Here is a 17,864-nt window from a genome sequence, read left to right as displayed (position 1 = left end):
GCTTTTTGTTTTCAAATTACGAAACTTTTCAAATCAAACTATGATAAAAAGTGCTACAAATGTATTCTTAATTTAACTTTACTGTCAGCATGGCAGGAGTATTAATCAAATATTCTTAACATATTTAGAGATAGAAATTGTCTTTCTCACAAGCTTTGAACTTAACACTTTTAACAAACAAGTTCGCAACTTATCAAGTAATAATATTAATTACAATAATATTTAGATAATAGTTATATATATATATATATGTATGTATATTTATTCATATACACAGAATATCCCAAGTTAACCAATTTTGTAAGAGAGAAAGCGATCTTTTTACAATTTAGAAAAAATTTTGAATTTGTCTTTTCTTGGTTAAAATATTAGCCATTTTAGTAGTAATATAACACAATCCAAATTAAAATTTCGCTGAGAAAAAAATTTACTTGAAGAATAGGGTCCAATTTATTTGTGCTGCTAAAAGATAGTTGCGATTAGCAATCGTTTATTTTAAGTTAAATTTATAATCAATTTATAGTTCGTTATTAAGGAAAAATTGATCCCAATTTGCTAAAAAATTCACACAGATATCAAAAACTGTGGTGATCTTGAGACATGCTGTATACATTTCAATAGACAATTTCAGTGCACAATTTATTATGTATGAGCTATATTCGTTTTTTATAATTCATCATAATTTAACATTAGAAAATATATTAAACAAAATAAAAAGGATTTTTAGGCGCGACGCATTATATAGCGATCTCTCATCTTCCAGCTCGATGAATATAAATTTAATATAACGATATAATCACAAAAAAAATGTACATTATATTCACATACTAATCCTATATTGAGGATATGGATGTATCACATTTAATTTATGATACTATTTTTCAGTCCAACGAGAGTTTGCGTTTTAAAATACTTAAAGCAAGATTACTGCAGTCTATGATGCATACAATTAGACTATACAAGATTATGTAACAAAATTAAAATCTGTGTTTTTTCTTCTCTATATATCAGTCACATCCAGAATTTGAAATTAGTACTATAATCAAGCGTTGTGACACTATTGTAAGCACGCTTGAACCTTTTCGATCCATTCTTGTGCTGTGGCTGCATCAGCAGCGCAAAAGTTGTATGTTCGTCTGTTCGTACGAAGCTGTAAAAAAAAAAATAATTTTATCATGCTTGCAAAAATTACATTTCAACAATATTGTATAAAAATAAATCGATTCGCAAAATTGAAAAGAAGCTATGAATCTATAAAAATTACTAGTATAAAAGTTCATGTTTTATATTTTTTTAATTTACTTGAAATGATTGATCTTGAAAAGTGTTAATACATTTTTTATAAAATTTTTTATTGTATTTAAATCGCGTGTATTTTTCCATCAAAGTAGAATATGTACTTACATCGAAGAAGGATTTATCATCTGTTTTCTTTGGTGGTCCTGGCATGGGCGCAGCTGGAGTGACAGATACCACCTCAGCTAAATCTATAATATGTGATTTTGTAATTTACACTTTGTTCTTTTAAACTTTATGTTATATTACCTATATTTTTCTAGTTCGATTACATACCTATATATCCTTTACAATGCGAGTCTTCCACTGCGTCGTAATATCTCAGTTGATGTTTTATAGAATCTAGTACGAACCATCTTTGTTTCCAGCCCTTTAATAGAGCTCCTCGTTTATAAAGATAGCCCTCGTGCGTTCTATTTTCCGCCACATTACTCGAGAATTGTTCATAATATTGCTGGGAAGATGTTTGTATAGTTGTCACACCTAATAAGAAAAAGATCATAATAGTAGGTACATAGTAGTGAAAGTAGATTGAAGAGAATAGTTGTGGCACAACTAGAAAGAGTAGTTTTTGTGAGAAATGCTTAATTAGCCATTTAGATTAATGAAATGAGCGCATACTTGAGTTTACGCTTCCGTTATCGCCGCCACTTCTCGTAAGTGTGTGAGTCTGGAGATTATCCGTCACAGCTTTATATTTTGTGCAATTCTTTGGCACAGCATCCGCGCATTTGTCGTGACACACATGACCGCAATCGATGCATCTCAATCCAGCCTTCACAGGACCCCATAACACGCCGGAACACGCGTCGCAGTGAGTCGGCGTCGCGGAATCCAGTCGTTCGAACCTTTAGCAAATGTTTGCATTCATGGTATACGTAATCAACGAATCTAAGCAGATTCTACAGATTGACATTGATGATATGATGATACCTGTGTGGATGCGCATAAACAGAACCTTCGTTTCCGGTAGTATTTCCACCGGCAAGTTTGCCACGCAATAACAGTTCTAAAGTAGAACGTTTATGAATCAATCGACCGTGATACCGTACGAGTGCCGTGCTGAATGATGCGTGCCGCTAGAAAAAAAGAAAATCGATAACGATTATATGGTTTTATAATAGTTAAAATTATGCCGAAATATATTCGGACTGTGACGAAGTCTCATGACTTAATCTTTGACACATCGTAGATAAGAAAAAAAATATAATTCAAAAATAAATTACACAACAGTATATACAGTGTCAAATATATTTTGAGTTTTTCTTGCGATGATACTCGCAAGAATAACTTGGTATAAAGAACTGCATGAATATTCTGTTGCGACTTACAGCAAGGGAGTCAGTGTTCGGCAACTCGAGTTTATCCCAGAGGACTTTCCACTTTTGCGGTAAATGTCCCAATTCGGTTTCCAACTTGTGAATTTCTTCTAAAAGATGCGAAAACTGGTCGGGCACCATTGTGCTGACTCCGTCGTATCTGGAAAAGATGGTAATCTGTAATTTCGCGAGCGATTTCTTCACGCGAGCGTTGAATGTAGCATTTAAATAATTACCCCTGAGTAACCACTTTACGATTGCTCTTAACCACGCCATCCGCAGCTTCGGCCTCTTCCTCCTGCTGGGAATCTTGCTGCAGCACTTCAAGATCATACGCTGGACCGTGTGCCAGTTCTTCTTCCAGGTAAAACTGCCAGATGTCCAAGCTCGGCAGATGCGAGACTGGTCGCAAAACAGGATTCTCCGTGTTCGGGGTGTACATAAAATTGTAGAACAACGGACATCTCGCGTGTTGTTTCTCTATGTAATCGAATATACTTTGTCCAAGATTACAGCCAAGTGTTTGTTTGTTCGTTCCCGCTAGTCTACCACCAGGATAGATCGTTTCGTCGTCGCTACCGGTGTCCACGCCCTTGTGATGACTCGTCAAGGAACCTCTTTTATCCTCTATAGCGGTAATGCCGCACTCGACTCTATCAAACTCGCAGTCCAATAGAAATGTACGAAAGCGGCAGGACACCGAGTGATAAGCTAAGAACTTCAAATAGTACTCATTGAACTCGAAGGCCAGAGGAAATTGTTTCTGTATTTGATGCACTATGTCGAGGAACTGTAGAAACGTAGGTGTGAAGTTTGTCGTTTGCGAATTCGCGGCGAGGTTGCTCCTGTGGCCGAATCTGTGCCCGAATCCAAGCCACTCCTTTTCGATCAAGGTTCTGAAGCCGTCGATCGTTCGGTAATGCGGATCGAGACACACCTGCGCTACGGAACAAACGGTGGTCGTAGTGTCCCAACCATCTTCCAGGCAAACCGCCACCGACGAGCCCTGCATATCCATGAGGTCTATGACTGCCCCCGCTAGCTGCATCAGGCTCTGCAGTTGCTGCAACCACTCCGAGCTCTCGATGAGTCTGTAGAAACTTTGATCGGGTTCGACGTTCGGTGAGCTGGGCACGCACGCTCGCATCAGCTTCTTAAATGCAGCCTTCGTGTGCCTCACGTCGTAATATTCTACCGGAATAAAGTCCGTCTTGGGAGTGGATTCTGCCTTGACGCCTTTCATGTGTGCCTTCTCACCCAGAATGTAGAGAGCGGCGCGTTGAAACGTGTGAACGCATTCCGTGCCGCTGTCGGAATCCGCGGAATGTCTGACGGTTCCGCGCTGGTGATGAACGGAAGTTAAGGAAGCCTGCGAATTGTGTCTTTTGTCTTTCAAAGAACCCCATCGACCGAAATTCTTGGGACCTTTGCCGCCCGACGAACTGAGAGTGCCGAGGGGTTTGTTGAACGGATTGCGACGCGATTGTTCAGGCGTGGCGTTACGATCTTCCGCCGCCAGTAATAACGAGTCTATACTTAGAGAGCTGTCGGACATACCCCAAGCGGAACCTTGACGCAGTACGGAGAGCGGGGTCGCGGCAACGAGTGCCATCATATATTTCTCTTGCTCCAGAGAGGAGGTAGTCTCCGAGGACGTGGTTTTTAGATTACTGCCGGAGGTCGGATGGGCCTTCAGCATGCCCATTACACCTTTCCCGTGATAACCGGCGCCTCTAATTAGCAACGCCTTTGTTCGCGGATGTCTCCAGGTGACAACTGGCATTCTACTGTGACGATGAAGTCTGCAGAATCGTCGAATGCTCTCGTCCGACACAGAAGTGGGCACGATCAGAAGCGCAGGGTAGCTGCGGCAAATCATGTAAGCGCAGTTCACCGAGGTCAGTCGGAAGGGTTCGTTGCGACGATTGTTGTGCGGTCCGTTCGAATATAGGCCCAGTCGGTACCAGTCCCGGACGTAGCTACGCTCGGACAAACGTTCGAGGGTCTTGGCATCGGTCGGCGGTTGCGTCACCACCCCGGGTATCTCGAAATCGTCCACGCTGAGATCGTCGTCGTGGCTAAGATCATTGCTATCGGTCATCGGTAGACTCATTCGGCCAGGCGACGTCATGTACTTGTTGTTGCTGTTGATGAGATTCATATTCGGTAGCACGTACTTTTGCCGTTTGGACGATTGTTTCGGTTTAAAACCGGCCTTTCGCGCGGTCTTCAACAGCGTTTTTTTCGCGAAACCCTTTAGAGTAGCGTTTTTCTCCTTGCCCTTGTGATGTGCCGTTTGCGTGACCAAGACCTGACCGTTGAAGGCGAAATGATGGAAGATGTGCGGCGGATATCTAGCTTTGTGCACCAATTTCCTCAGAGTGTCGATATTCTCGGGCGTAACTTCCTCGTCGAAGGCCAATTTTATCAATTGGAACGTGCAAGAACGTAATTGTAGACCCTCTTGAAGGCATTGATCCAAATGCGCCAGATGTTGCACAGCGACGCGCTTTTCCTTAGTCAAAGACGTCACGGGGAAAGCACGAACGACCAATTGCTCGCAGGCGAACGGATCGCAAGGTATACCCTTGAACACTATCCTGTAGTTCGTGAGGAAGATTGCACCCTCGGCTGGCAAGAGAGGCGGTATCTTGGGCAATCCTGAGGAACTTTCCTCCCTGCCGTCCGGCAGCAGGTAAACGCGCAAGCCGTCCATTATCACCTCCTCGCCAGGCAGCATGTTTGGCGTCAAAATCTTCGGCTTTTGTATCGGTGGCAGTCTCTTGCTTTCCCTGTGGACTGCCTCGAGCGTCTCGATGTGCATGTGAACCACACCCGGGACCATTTGATGCAGGCAACGCACGTGCTCGGCGCTGACGCCGCCCTCGGTACACACGCGATCGACGAATCGCGAGACCATCCGAATGACGGCACTGCCGGTCTCCCCCGGGTCAGTCTCCTCGAATCCAGATTCAGCGTCGCCGCTGTCGCTTGCCACGCTATTCGTGATGCTGTTACTGGCGCGTTCGTCGTCATAGATGTGATCTTGACGATGCGTCTTTGAGCCGATGTCTAACGGTACTAGTAGATAGACCATTCGATTGGCATAATGAATGGCCTGGCTGTACATGGTGCTCTCCTCGCTATTAACCAGCTCTTTCTGTTTCTCGGGATCGATGGACAGCCAGATCCGCATCTGATCCGCGGCTATTTCCAGCGCCGACGGTTCCTGAGCCTGATAGATGGAATATCGATCGCGGTACGGAAATTCTTTCCCATCCCGCGGACTGATAGGACTCAGAATACCATCGTTCATAAGTCTGGGTGGCGAATTGTCACCCGGCAGATACAGGCGTTTGATGTCTTTCTGAACGTCTAAATAGAAGGCGTCTTCCCAAAATTGTTGATTCTGCCATACCGGATGCTCCTGGATGCAGGTGTACGCGAATTGAATTACGCCGGTGCACAACTTTCTACAAAACGCGGTGGCGAGCGGCAGCAGTGCAGCGGCGACTCCGTGTTCATCCATCGACGAGTCGTCTTGCAGCGCGCAATTCATCAGACGCACCACTAGATCGAATTGTTGATGCTCTAGCATAGCCTTGTTCCCGACTACATGTTGCGACAACTCCATGCAGAGCGCTAACCGAGCCGCTTTACTCTTCAAAGCTCGCAAGACAGCTGGAAACGTCTTGCGAGCGTCCGAGATCTTATTCTCGAATATACAGTTGATACAATTGCGTAATACTTCTAGTCTACGAGCGGAGTTGCTAACCAGGTGCCTAGTGTCATGAACAAATGAAATGTGCGGACCCATAGGAACGATGCGAGGTTGAATCGGCCTCAAGGACGACAATCTGACTTTGAGATTATTCTTCGCAAGACCCTCGTCGATGATCGCTTGAACCTGCTCCGGATTGATACGTGGCAAGAGAGGCTGATGAATCCTCGCAAACGCACCCTCGGGTGGCTTCAGGATCTTCTGCACGTATGGTTGAGGATTCGGGTTTTCGTTCAGATATAACTGTTGCGCTAGTTCTTGGATGTGCGTCAGTATAACTCGATGATCCTGCGCTTCCTGCTTCAGCTGATCGCTCAAATTACTGTACAATTCGTCCCACACGTCGCAAGGTCTCCAGGGCGGACCTCTTTCTGCGATAAAAGATGTAAAAAACATGCAATCCAAAACTCTCGTGGTGAAATCGCAGTCCGTTAAACCCCTCTCTCCCAAAAATGCGGCTTTGTGAAAAGTGATAACAGCTTTCGGATGTATTCGTATCAACGTCAAGCAGCTTCGGTATCCTTGCAACAATTGAGCAAAGGTTCTCATAAACACTGCTCTGAGTTCCTTGTCGAGCATGGGAGAATGCGGAGCTCTCGTTGCGAGCGGAGGAAACGCGTAATCCGCGCACGCCAATTCTGGCTGCAACACCAGAGATAACGCATCCTGCGTTTGCGAGAGCAACGGCTCCGGTAGTAAAGCAAGCGAGACACCATCCGGAACTGTTAAGGAACCTCCGTCCAGATCGGCAACTATTACATCCATCTGTAAATAGGACGATTATAAATAGCAAACGAGAGTTTAAATTAGAATAAATGGTTTCTCAAAGTTACATAAAAGTTTTCCTTACAAGTTCCGCAACTTCGTATTTCAACGAACTGTGTACCCCCATAATAAATGGTGTTGGAGTACTGAGAATTTCGACTAAAGCCGCTGGCAAAAGAGGAATGTAAACATGCGAATATCTGAATGGATACATCAACGCAGTTAGGGCACGACACCCTTCAGTCAGTCGAGAATAACTGGCAGAATGGAAAAGTATCTTGTGTTCTGTCATGACTGCGCAAAATAATACTAACACATTGCGAATACCTAGAAATAAAATTATTTATCGGTTAGTAATATAATTGAATATATATTGAGTTGTTGTGTGTATAAATCATTGCAAATTTCATGTTTTATCATAATTACGTTCTTACCTAGTTGCTGAAATAATAAATTTACACTAGTATGAGTTATGGGAAGAGAAGGACTAATTGGTGGTTGAAGTGCCTGACGATCCCCTGCTCCGATGCTGAATCGTACCTGTGGCCCACCAGCGGGAGGTACTTGAATACATCCTAATATGTTTCCAACTAACGTCTCTAACGGTATACCAAGATTTTCCACGTACACCGTGTATATAATACCAAGACAATTCTGCAAGAATAATAAATCATTAATAATAAACTACCAGGAAAACACGTAGTTGACGATTTAATTATATTAAATGTTTAATTAAATATTCACATACTCTAAATGTTTCTATGTAATCGAGTCTGGAAACCAGCACCAGACATTTGGGTGCGTACATAATGCTATGATGCGCAATGGCGGGTATCGCCCTGACCAAGGGCCGACTATCTCCATCTACGGGATCTTCTTCCTCGTCCACAGGTTTGCTTGGCACGATCGATACCGTTTCATTGAAGCACATGCAAGCGCAGTAATGTCGATTTGCATCGATATCCGTCAATATTGAAACAAAGAAGCGTGGCTCTTGCCTTTCCGTCGACAAGGCCCATCCTTGCGGTTGACAAAACTATAAGGTAGGACACACAATGTAAATAACATGGCGACATAACAAATCCGTCTTCCAAAAAAGAAAGAGTTTTACCCATTCTATTCCTTCGATGAAAGGTGTATCTGGCCAATCTTTCTCTGGGAATCGTTGTAATATTACTCCACTACTCACACCACCCCCTACAATCACAAAAACATGCACATATGTAAAACAGATGCACATATATATTATATATTTGTTGATGCGCATAGTTAATGCAATAGCAAGTTAGTGGAGCATTTGCCACTGAGAATTTGCTACATGTAATTGCAGAATGTTAAACCAGTTATATCTGTCATTTTCAATTGTACACTTTGTTCAATTTTCAATACCTGGACATCTAATCATCATTTAGTTTAACGTAGAAAATTAAATTAAACTGAAATAATACTAAAGAGAAAAATGGTGAATCTTGGTCAAGCGCAATCTTTGACAATGACTTACTTTCTTTCTCGTGATCGTAGCCGACCACTACAAAGTAGTCGGCTAACCGAGACATCTCGGTGTATTCGTGGGGCTGAGTGGGGGTGGTTGCGCTCAACATCCCACGTCGCGTTTGTTACACGTGATTTCATGGACCGTGGCCTGCCGCCTGCCTCGTCGTGCGGCTTAGCGACTTGACTTGGTCTACCTTGTGTCAAACGTGGAGGCGATGTACACACGGACACGCGTCAACGCGGGGATCGATTTGAAAATGTTCCGTACATCGTCACGTCACGTATAGCTCCCGCGATTGTTCCACGGATTTTTCCTACGCTCTATCAAGTAATGCGTGAAAACGTCAAGTTGCCGTAAAATTACGGAATTACGGAAGCAACGCCGAGCTCTCGCGCATTTGCGTTAGGAAAGAATGAAAGAAAAAGAAAAAGGGAAAAAAAAAAGATACACGAGCGAAGAAATTTCGCGTGCACGAACACTTGCACGAACACTCGCGCGCGTCTCACTCAACGATCACGTCGGTACTCGCTAGGCTAGGTCGCTACTGCCGCGTTTCGCAACGTCCCGCGGACGCGGACCCGCCGAATAACGATGCCACACCCCGAAACCTCAATCCATAACCTGCCAAACTCAAACGCCACATTGAGGGTTTGTTGAGCTCGCTACTCGCTATACGGCGAGAATACGGGCCGAAACATCCAACGATTACACAAAACGAAGATGAGAGCGCATCGCCCGGGCGGCCCAGGCGCCCAGCACCGCCGCTACTCGAGCAGTCGAGCCTCGAGCGGCCAGGGTGGTTTTTTTTTCGCCGTTCTGCCGTCAGTCGGCATCGCAGTGGATAAGCGGATTGTGGACAATTGTGGATAAAAGTATTTGGAACGCACCGATATTAAGCGGAATTTGTCCATGGATTTACGTTCGAACGGTAGATCGCAAATTTTTATGTACATATATTTCTGTATATTTTTTTATTTCACACATTTATTGAAGAAAAATGAGATTGGTTGTTGCAAATTTTTGAATCAACAAATACTTGAATATAATATTTAATTAACCGATGGTCGATCAACGCGTACCGAGCGGCGAGCAGTACCGCCAATAGGGAACCGCGGAGTATTCGCCGATTCGCGTTGCGCGCGCGAGCCGGCAGCCCATCTAAATCAATCTTTAGTTTACGGCAATCACATGAGGTAAATATGATTTTTCGCTTTGACACTTGGATCTGACAGTTGACAGACAGTTCGCCAGTCGCCACGATGAACAGGTTCGAATACGCTGATTCTCGGTTTATGCCAAACGAGGTTTATGTGAGACGTGATATGGTCGTGCGCCTCTACGACGGTGACACAAAGGTAATAATACTACTTGCGGCTGAAAGGAACAGAATTTTGCCCAGTGGCTCGGAGAAAAGTGTGTGCTAGATGTTTAGATCTTATAATTAATCGTTTTAATTTTATACCTAAGTAGATATATTAATATTAAAATAATTTCTTATTTCGATAGACAAATTTCGAAAATGGTGAATTAATCCTAACCAGTCACAGAATACTCTGGGGCAGGCCTGGCGATATACCACGAGGTAATACCTGCTTGTCATTGTCACTTAGACATATCGTTTTCTTCGAAGAGGAAAATCCTGGTCCGTTTTCCTTCGGACGTAGTAAGAAGATTGTGCTACATCTGTCTGAACCTGCAGTTGGTAAGATTTAATTAAGGCCTAACGAGTATATATAGATATATATGGGAATTATTTTCAAGTTATTTAGTTAAATGGAACATTTGTATGTTTGTAGATAAGATGCCTGGTCCAACGGATAATAGCTTGTACAATTATGTTAAATTGTCGTTCAAAGAAGGTCTCGATCCAAATTTTATAACGCAATTGTCCGATACCATTATGAGACAAATGTGGGAGTTTGCTCCTGCTCCTGGATTAATCGTCCCCAATGTACGTGATAATCAAGAAAACACAAAACTGCCACCTCGCATAAAAACCCGAACGGGTATTATAGGTATTGAAAGAAGTCTACAAGAGAAGCAGAAAGAAACTGACGAAAGTATATCATTGGCATTTCAAGATCTTACGAAGCTTATGGATATGGCTAAAGATATGGTGGCCATCTCAAAGACCATTTCGGCTAAAATAAGGGTGATTTTCAATAATTCCTTTGTAAAGCTGACAGGTTGAGGTTCATAATGCAGGATCATTGCAGGCAAGACAAGGAGATATAACGGAGGATGAAACTGTCAGATTTAAGGCTTACTTAATGAGCTTAGGTATCGACGATCCAGTAACGAGAGATGCGTACAAGAGTAGCAACGAGTACTTGGAACAATTAGCGAAACAGCTTGCATGTATCTTGGAAGAGCCGATAAAGGTTTGCAGGATATATCGCTCATTGAATGTAAAGAACGATTAAAGAAATGTTATATATCCGGTTTCAGGAAGTCGGCGGCATGATGACACTCACAGACGTTTACTGTCGTGTGAATAGAGCGAGAGGTTTGGAACTTTTATCTCCTGAGGATTTATTACACGCCAGCAGACAATTGGCGCCCTTAGGTTTACCAATTGTGTTGAGAAGTTTTGATAGCGGTGTTATGGTACTTCAAATTCGTTCTCACGACGATAATGCTGTTATAGATCGTATAACGGAATTGGTAAGCATTGAATAACACGATAAATTTAGCCAAAATTATTTAACTTCTTCACTGTATCTCCCACAAAATTTTTAGTTGAAAGAAAAAGGACCTATGACGGCCGAAGATCTTGCACAATCAGAGGGTATATCGGTATTATTAGCACGCGAACGATTGCTAGTCACGGAGAAGCACGGCAAAGCCTGCAGGGACGATTCGATAGAAGCTCTGAGATTCTATCCCAATCTATTTTTAGAGGAAATATCTAGTGAATAATTTTAAGCTATCACAAATATACAATTGATTGCCTTTTTGAACTAATGTTGGGCGCCATCGTGTAACACCAACGCTTCAAAGTTTTATATATTTTTTAAGTTTTCATATGTCCAAAATATGCAGTTAAATTAAACGCTGTTAAAATTTAATTATCAAATATAAAAATAATACTTGTCAAATATAAATAATACTTATTTTTAAGCACAATTATTTACTTCTTTATAACGTTATAAATTTATGTAATTTTTTTTTACAATTTCAACCTATTAATGTAATAATTACTTCCCTGGTAAGATTCACAAACATTGTATGAAAAGATACCTATATAATCGTATAATAATATATTTTATTTTAAAAATCAAAGCATTGAAAAAAATACGTACTTTATTGTAGTTGTAAATTGTATGAGATCAGAAATAAAATAAATTTTATATCTATGTTTAATTTCTGAACAGAAATAATTTTTCAAATAATAGGAAATATTGAACTAATTAGGAAAGAAATCAATTAAGACAACGCGTAAAATTCTACATAATAATATGTTTATTAAATTGTTGATAAAGTAAATAATAAGGTAACTGCATGCTTCTTAGATTTAATAGAATAAATTATTTATCAGATGAGATAATGAAATGCAAGGCGTTGTCCATTAATCGAAATATATATATTTTTAAATTTATTCATTAAACGAATTGTGTAAATAGAACCGCAACCATGATTAACAATGATTCGTGTACAATTAATAGTACATGACTTTCCGCATTTATGTATAATCAATATTATACTATCGAATATATTATCGAATGCGACGTACCTCGGTATCTATATAAATTTCGCGAAGCACATGTATTAAATTCGATACATCAGTTTTTCGTAATCTAAACCGCCGCGCCGGGACCCGGCGGGCGCGATTCATTTGTGTATTATCTATTATTATTCCGCGATGCGGTCTGATTGTAAATATTGTGATGTGAGAGCGGCGGCCGGCGGCCGGCGACGTTAAAGCGCGGTCGTGCGCGCCGCGGTAAACACGAGTAGTGGGGGTAGAGGAGCGGTTCGAGGCGTGCTGACGTCACGCATACCGTGCGCGCACCGTGCCTAGACACTTGTAGCCCCCACTTTGTCCCTACCAATCGCGTTGACGAGAAGCCGTTCACCGCGGCGCGGCGCCCGCGTCCCGCGTCTCCCGCGCTCCATGCATCAGTGCAGAGCGCGGCTTCTTCGTCGTAATTAGTCGTAATTTTTCCGTTGCCGTGTAACTAAGTAGGTACGTGCCGCGTCGCGAGATTAATGCCGGGAATGTCGTGCGAAGTGTTGGAAAACATCGCGGAGATCGCGCGATCATAAGCGACGATATCGGTCGATTTTCATGAATGTCGTGAGTGAGTGGACGCGACGCCACGGTTGCTTTTGGCGAGTGAAGTTGGCCGTGCGATTTACGAAATTCCGCCATGTTCGTCTACCTGCGGGACATCGCGGATCGCGGCACGGGTGCGGCGGCGGCGTCGAGCGGATCGTACAGCTTCTTCGCCGTAATTTTTCCGTCGCCGTGTAATCGTGAAAGTCGCGAGTGAGTAGTGACGCGACGCCATGGTTGCTGTTGGCGAGTCCGCGAGTGAAGTTAACCGTGCGATTTACGAAATTCTCTCCGCCATATTGTCGTCTCCCTGCGGGACATCGCGGCACGGCGTCGAGCAGATCGTATAGTTTCGTTCGTAGCTGCTCCGCCGTAATTTTTCCGTTGCCGTGTAACCAAGTACGCGCCGCGAGATTAATGCCGGGAGTGTCGTGCAAAGTGTTGGAAAATATCGCGGAGATCGCGCGATCATAAGCGACGCGATCTTATCGTCGATTTTCGTGAAAGTCGCGAGTCGCGGTTGCTGTGGCGAGTCCGCGAGTCAAGTTAACCGTGCGATTTACGAAATTCTCTCCGTCATATTGTCGTCTCCCTGCGGGACATCGCGGCACGGCGTCGAGCAGATCGTATAGTTTCGTTCGTAGCTGCTCCGCCGTAATTTTTCCGTTGCCGTGTAACAGTACGCCCGCGAGATTAATGCCGGGAGTGTCGTGCAAAGTGTGAAAATAATCGCGCGATCATAAGCGACGCGATCTTATCGTCGATTTTCGTGAAAGTCGCGAGTCGCGGTTGCTGTTGGCGAGTCCGCGAGTCAAGTTAACCGTGCGATTTACGAAATTCTCTCCGTCATATTGTCGTCTCCCTGCGGGACATCGCGGCACGGCGTCGAGCAGATCGTATAGTTTCGTTCGTAGCTTCTCCGCCGTAATTTTTCCGTTGCCGTGTAATTAAGTACGTCGCGAGATTAATGCCGGGAGTGTCGTGCAAAGTGTCGAAAATATCGCGCGATCATAAGCTACGCGATCTTATCATCGATTTTCGTGAACGTTCGTGAGTGAGTGCGGAGTGCGCCAACCGGCCAACGGAGTACGGATTAACGCTGCAACGGAGAAGGACCTGGCCGACCTGGCGAATCGTGGAGAGGAGGAGGAGGCCTGGCAAAGGCATCGGGCCCCGACGGAGCAACCTTGGGGTAAGTGTTATTTCTCATTTTTTAAATTAATTGTTCTTTTCTATTTATTCGCGTCGATTTATCTCGGATAAGCAAGAAATAATTTGAGAAACCGAACGTTTATCTAAAATTTTATAAAAGTTTATATTCTCATAAAGGTTTTTCTCAGGAAATAAGTAAATTATATATTAGTAAATCTAATTAAAAGACGACGTAGACGTGACGTTTAAAAATTATTTTTTGAAACATTGATTATTTTGAGCGTCTATTTAATATGAATCTTTCATTTTTGTGTTACAGAATCATCGGAGCTTCGTGGCTGACCAACTCCGTCCGTTGCGCATCGGTCGGTGAGTGACTTTTTTTATAATGATCACTTGATATCTGAGGTGAGATTGGGTAAGATCAAATAATGTTTGCGATTTATTTCGCGGTTCGGTTCGTGGTTCGCGGTTCGCGATTCGGATTGTACTAATTTTTTTTCCAACATTGATTTATTTACCTATTGATTTATTCATCGTTTGATTTTTTAATTTCGGTTACATATATATATATATATATATATATATATATATATATGTCTTTTTTTCTTTTTTATTTTTTGAATTGATAGCAAAGCAAAGAATACAACGACCATACCTACCGGTCCGACAAAGATCAAGGTCTTGCCGGTCTTACCTCGGGGCTATCGTGAATTTATAGTCGACGCCGTCTTTAGATTTGTAGAATTCGAACTGGATATCTATTTGTCCCAACATTAGTTATCCGGTCCATTGCTACGATTATTACAGCTTTTTTTATTATTATGTCGCTGCGGCGTCGAATAAAGTCGGGATTAATAATCGCGGACAGCTCTCTCGGTTTAATATACATAACGCCGGTTAATATTCGTCGCGTTTGTAGCTTTGTATAAATTTTACGTCCGACATTGGCCGAACGCGGCCGAAAATATCCGAGATTTTTAGCTATTGCGTCCATTGCGCGTCAAATGCGCTTCATTTCTCGTCATCAACCCCCTTACCCTCCGTTTGATTTTTTAATTTCGGTTGTTTCGTGTACATTATGCTATTTAAATTCAGATATTCGCGATCAAGATATAATCTCGACGATTTCGATTAAAATGCGGTTAATATATTCTTTGCATTCTTTGAGTCGGGGCCGGCCGCTTGGTTGCCTTTACCTTTACCTAAATTTAAACGCATAAAAATATACAAACAAGCGCAGTTCTCGTGCCTCTTCTTGTTTAAGACATTTTCGTTATTTTTTTTGGAACTTGCAGCTGAAACTTATCAAAAATATATTTTAAAAGAAATACCTAATACAGATTTCTCTAAACATTTTTACGTAATATTTAATTAATATTTAAATACTGTCTAACATTCCTTTTGTAATACGTTAGCTCCAGTTTAAGTGCACAAGCAGATATAGTTTCCTAGAGATATCAAACTGTTAGAAAAAACGTGGTCTAAATTTTTTAGGTAAAGAATTAAAAATTGGTAATATGGAATACACATTGGAAAGACTACTGTGATTCCATTTTACGTAGTTGCCATTCACATATTTCATTCATAACTTCCGAAAAAAGTACTGTAGGTGAAATAAGAACTGCCGAAATTCAGTAGCTTTGAATCGGTAACATTCGCCTAAACTTCTCGTGCGCGAACTTTTTTGGACAACTATGTGTAGCTATTGTTAGTAAACGCTCGGAAATATACCTTTTTGTTTATATTTAGTGCTCTTGGTTTAAATTTTTCACCAATCCATGCAGCCAGTAAAATATCGGTTCGGTTCCGGTTTCGGTACATAAAAATATTTAATAAAGGTTTCGGTTTCTCTGTTTCGGTTTTCTAGCTAACAAAAGTATCGGTATTGCGCAAATTAGTTTTTTCGGTTCCGGTTTATCAAAATTTTTTATTTGAAATTTGTATTAAATTAAATTATTTACATATTATCAGTTTTTTATTTAATGATTTACTTTTAATACGTAATTAGGATAATAATTGTATCATTAATTATGTGCAAAGCATTAATGGACTTTAATTTAAAATTATAGATCTATTTTTCACATATATGTTTTGTATTTTGACAATTAGTAGTCCTGAGAAATGAGGAGGGGAGGGAAGTCGCTGACCACTTTCATTTACATAAATTACAAAAATATTTTCTATTAGGCTCTAGAATCTATTCATTTCCGAGCCTATTCTTTTCAAGGCAATAGATTATAATATATGCGCAACTTAGTTTTTTCCGGTTCCGTTTTGTTAAAATTTTCTTGAAATTTTTATTAAATTAAATTATTTACATATGCATGCTGCGTGTGCCACTGTAAAGTTGGCACCGCATTTTCAAAAATCGTCTGGATGTATCTTTTCCAGAAGAAACCTTTCCCCAGCTTTTTTTCTTTATTTGAATGAATGAATAATTCTTTAAATGAATTTTTGACTCAATGTGTTCCGTACAGAACATTGCCAGCTTTTTTTATCCGCGGTTCTATAGCACTATAGTTTCGTGATTCATGTCTTTTATGTTTACGTGTCTTGTTCGTTTTTCCGTCATGTTTGTCTCGAGCATTGCCGGGAAGGCGCGGTTTTGTTCGGCGGGAGTGCGCTTGTGCGCCTGAGTCTCCCTTCCATCAACGGAGGTCGTCACGTCGGAAAATTTCGAATTTTTAAAGGACCGTTTAGGGACATCAGCGGGTTTACATTCCGGTGCTTCGTGTCGACGTGGTGTCTTGGATGTTGCATTGTTCAGTGTGACTTTGACTTCGCAGAGTATCGTGAGTTCGTCTGGCGGCGGGTCGTTGACCTGGTCCGGAGAAGGGTCTCTCCTGGCGAAATTTCGACATCCCCAATTCTTATTTTTGAGGGCGTTTCTGTATTAGTGCTCTCCATTATATGTTTTTTCCTTTTTGGCATTGGTGATACCGGATTGGAGTGTTGCATTTGGCATTTGTGACTCCCTGCACGAGGTGGGAGTGAGAGGTGGCGACGGGTAGTTTTTGGTTTCTTCTGTGCCCTTGGTGCGTGCGGTTCTGGGCGCCACCTTACTTTTTGGTTGGCGCCTTCTGAGAGGGGTGGAGGCTTTGATTTTGTATTTGATTCGCAGCTTGGGGTTTTCGATTGTCCGTTCATGCGACGGTTTTCGTATTTGGGATTTCGTGCGGCTTCTTGTAGCGTTCGACGCGCCGATACTGCGGGTGACCGACGGTCCAGCAGACATTTTTCACACTGATTACATTTCTCGACATTTTATGAAGTTGAAATTATCGCAGCTTGACGAAATTATCGCAGCTTATTGTACAATAGCCTTTGGGCTAAAGCACAAGGATTGTCATAACCGTTTACGACAATCTTTGTGCATGGGCTCTTTCATGACTTACTTTTACTCTGCATGGCTGCGTTCTGATTTTCAGTACTTGCAGTGACTCTCTGCAATGCTCTCCATTATATGTGTCTTTTTTTTAGCATTAATGATACCAAATTGGAATATTGCATTTAACATTTGTGACTCCCTGCACGAAATAACTTACGCAAAGCTTATACGCAAAAACCCAATCATATCCGCGTATAACGCGGCGGGAAAAAAATAGCGTCACGTAGCGAGCTCTCGGGTGTCGCATAAAATTCCGGATCGACGACAGGGATTTTCGTCCGATCGAATGACTGAGTCGCGGATTTATATGTTATAACTTAATGGTGACAACGAAGCAAGCATCGATCGCTCGCTCTTTATTGCTTTATTTTAATCAGGTGTTTCTGAGA

General features: G+C 42.1%; 2 protein-coding genes across 2 annotated transcripts; one reads left to right on the top strand and one right to left on the bottom strand.

The window, feature by feature from the left end:
* Nucleotides 1-62: 62 nt before the first annotated feature.
* Sbf (SET domain binding factor) lies at nt 63-9,331 on the bottom strand. The gene is made up of 12 exons (XM_071795575.1): nt 8,663-9,331; nt 8,273-8,358; nt 7,910-8,197; nt 7,596-7,815; nt 7,247-7,488; nt 2,852-7,161; nt 2,628-2,775; nt 2,230-2,375; nt 1,918-2,144; nt 1,573-1,779; nt 1,405-1,487; nt 63-1,150 (listed from the first exon to the last, which is right to left on the bottom strand). The coding sequence occupies exons 1-12, from the start codon at nt 8,760-8,762 to the stop codon at nt 1,058-1,060; spliced, it is 6,150 nt and encodes a 2,049-aa protein (XP_071651676.1). The 5' UTR covers nt 8,763-9,331; the 3' UTR covers nt 63-1,057.
* A 491-nt stretch (nt 9,332-9,822) lies between these two features.
* Nucleotides 9,823-11,938, top strand: Vps36 (vacuolar protein sorting 36). The gene is made up of 6 exons (XM_071795585.1): nt 9,823-10,011; nt 10,163-10,358; nt 10,453-10,808; nt 10,873-11,037; nt 11,105-11,320; nt 11,396-11,938. The coding sequence occupies exons 1-6, from the start codon at nt 9,916-9,918 to the stop codon at nt 11,573-11,575; spliced, it is 1,209 nt and encodes a 402-aa protein (XP_071651686.1). The 5' UTR covers nt 9,823-9,915; the 3' UTR covers nt 11,576-11,938.
* Nucleotides 11,939-17,864: the final 5,926 nt, after the last annotated feature.

This window comes from Temnothorax longispinosus, chromosome 1 (assembly GCF_030848805.1).
Source record: "Temnothorax longispinosus isolate EJ_2023e chromosome 1, Tlon_JGU_v1, whole genome shotgun sequence".
NCBI classification, from domain to species: Eukaryota; Metazoa; Arthropoda; class Insecta; order Hymenoptera; family Formicidae; genus Temnothorax; species Temnothorax longispinosus.
Note: the sequence above shows the minus strand (reverse complement) of the source record. Positions and strands in the feature narration are given on the sequence as shown.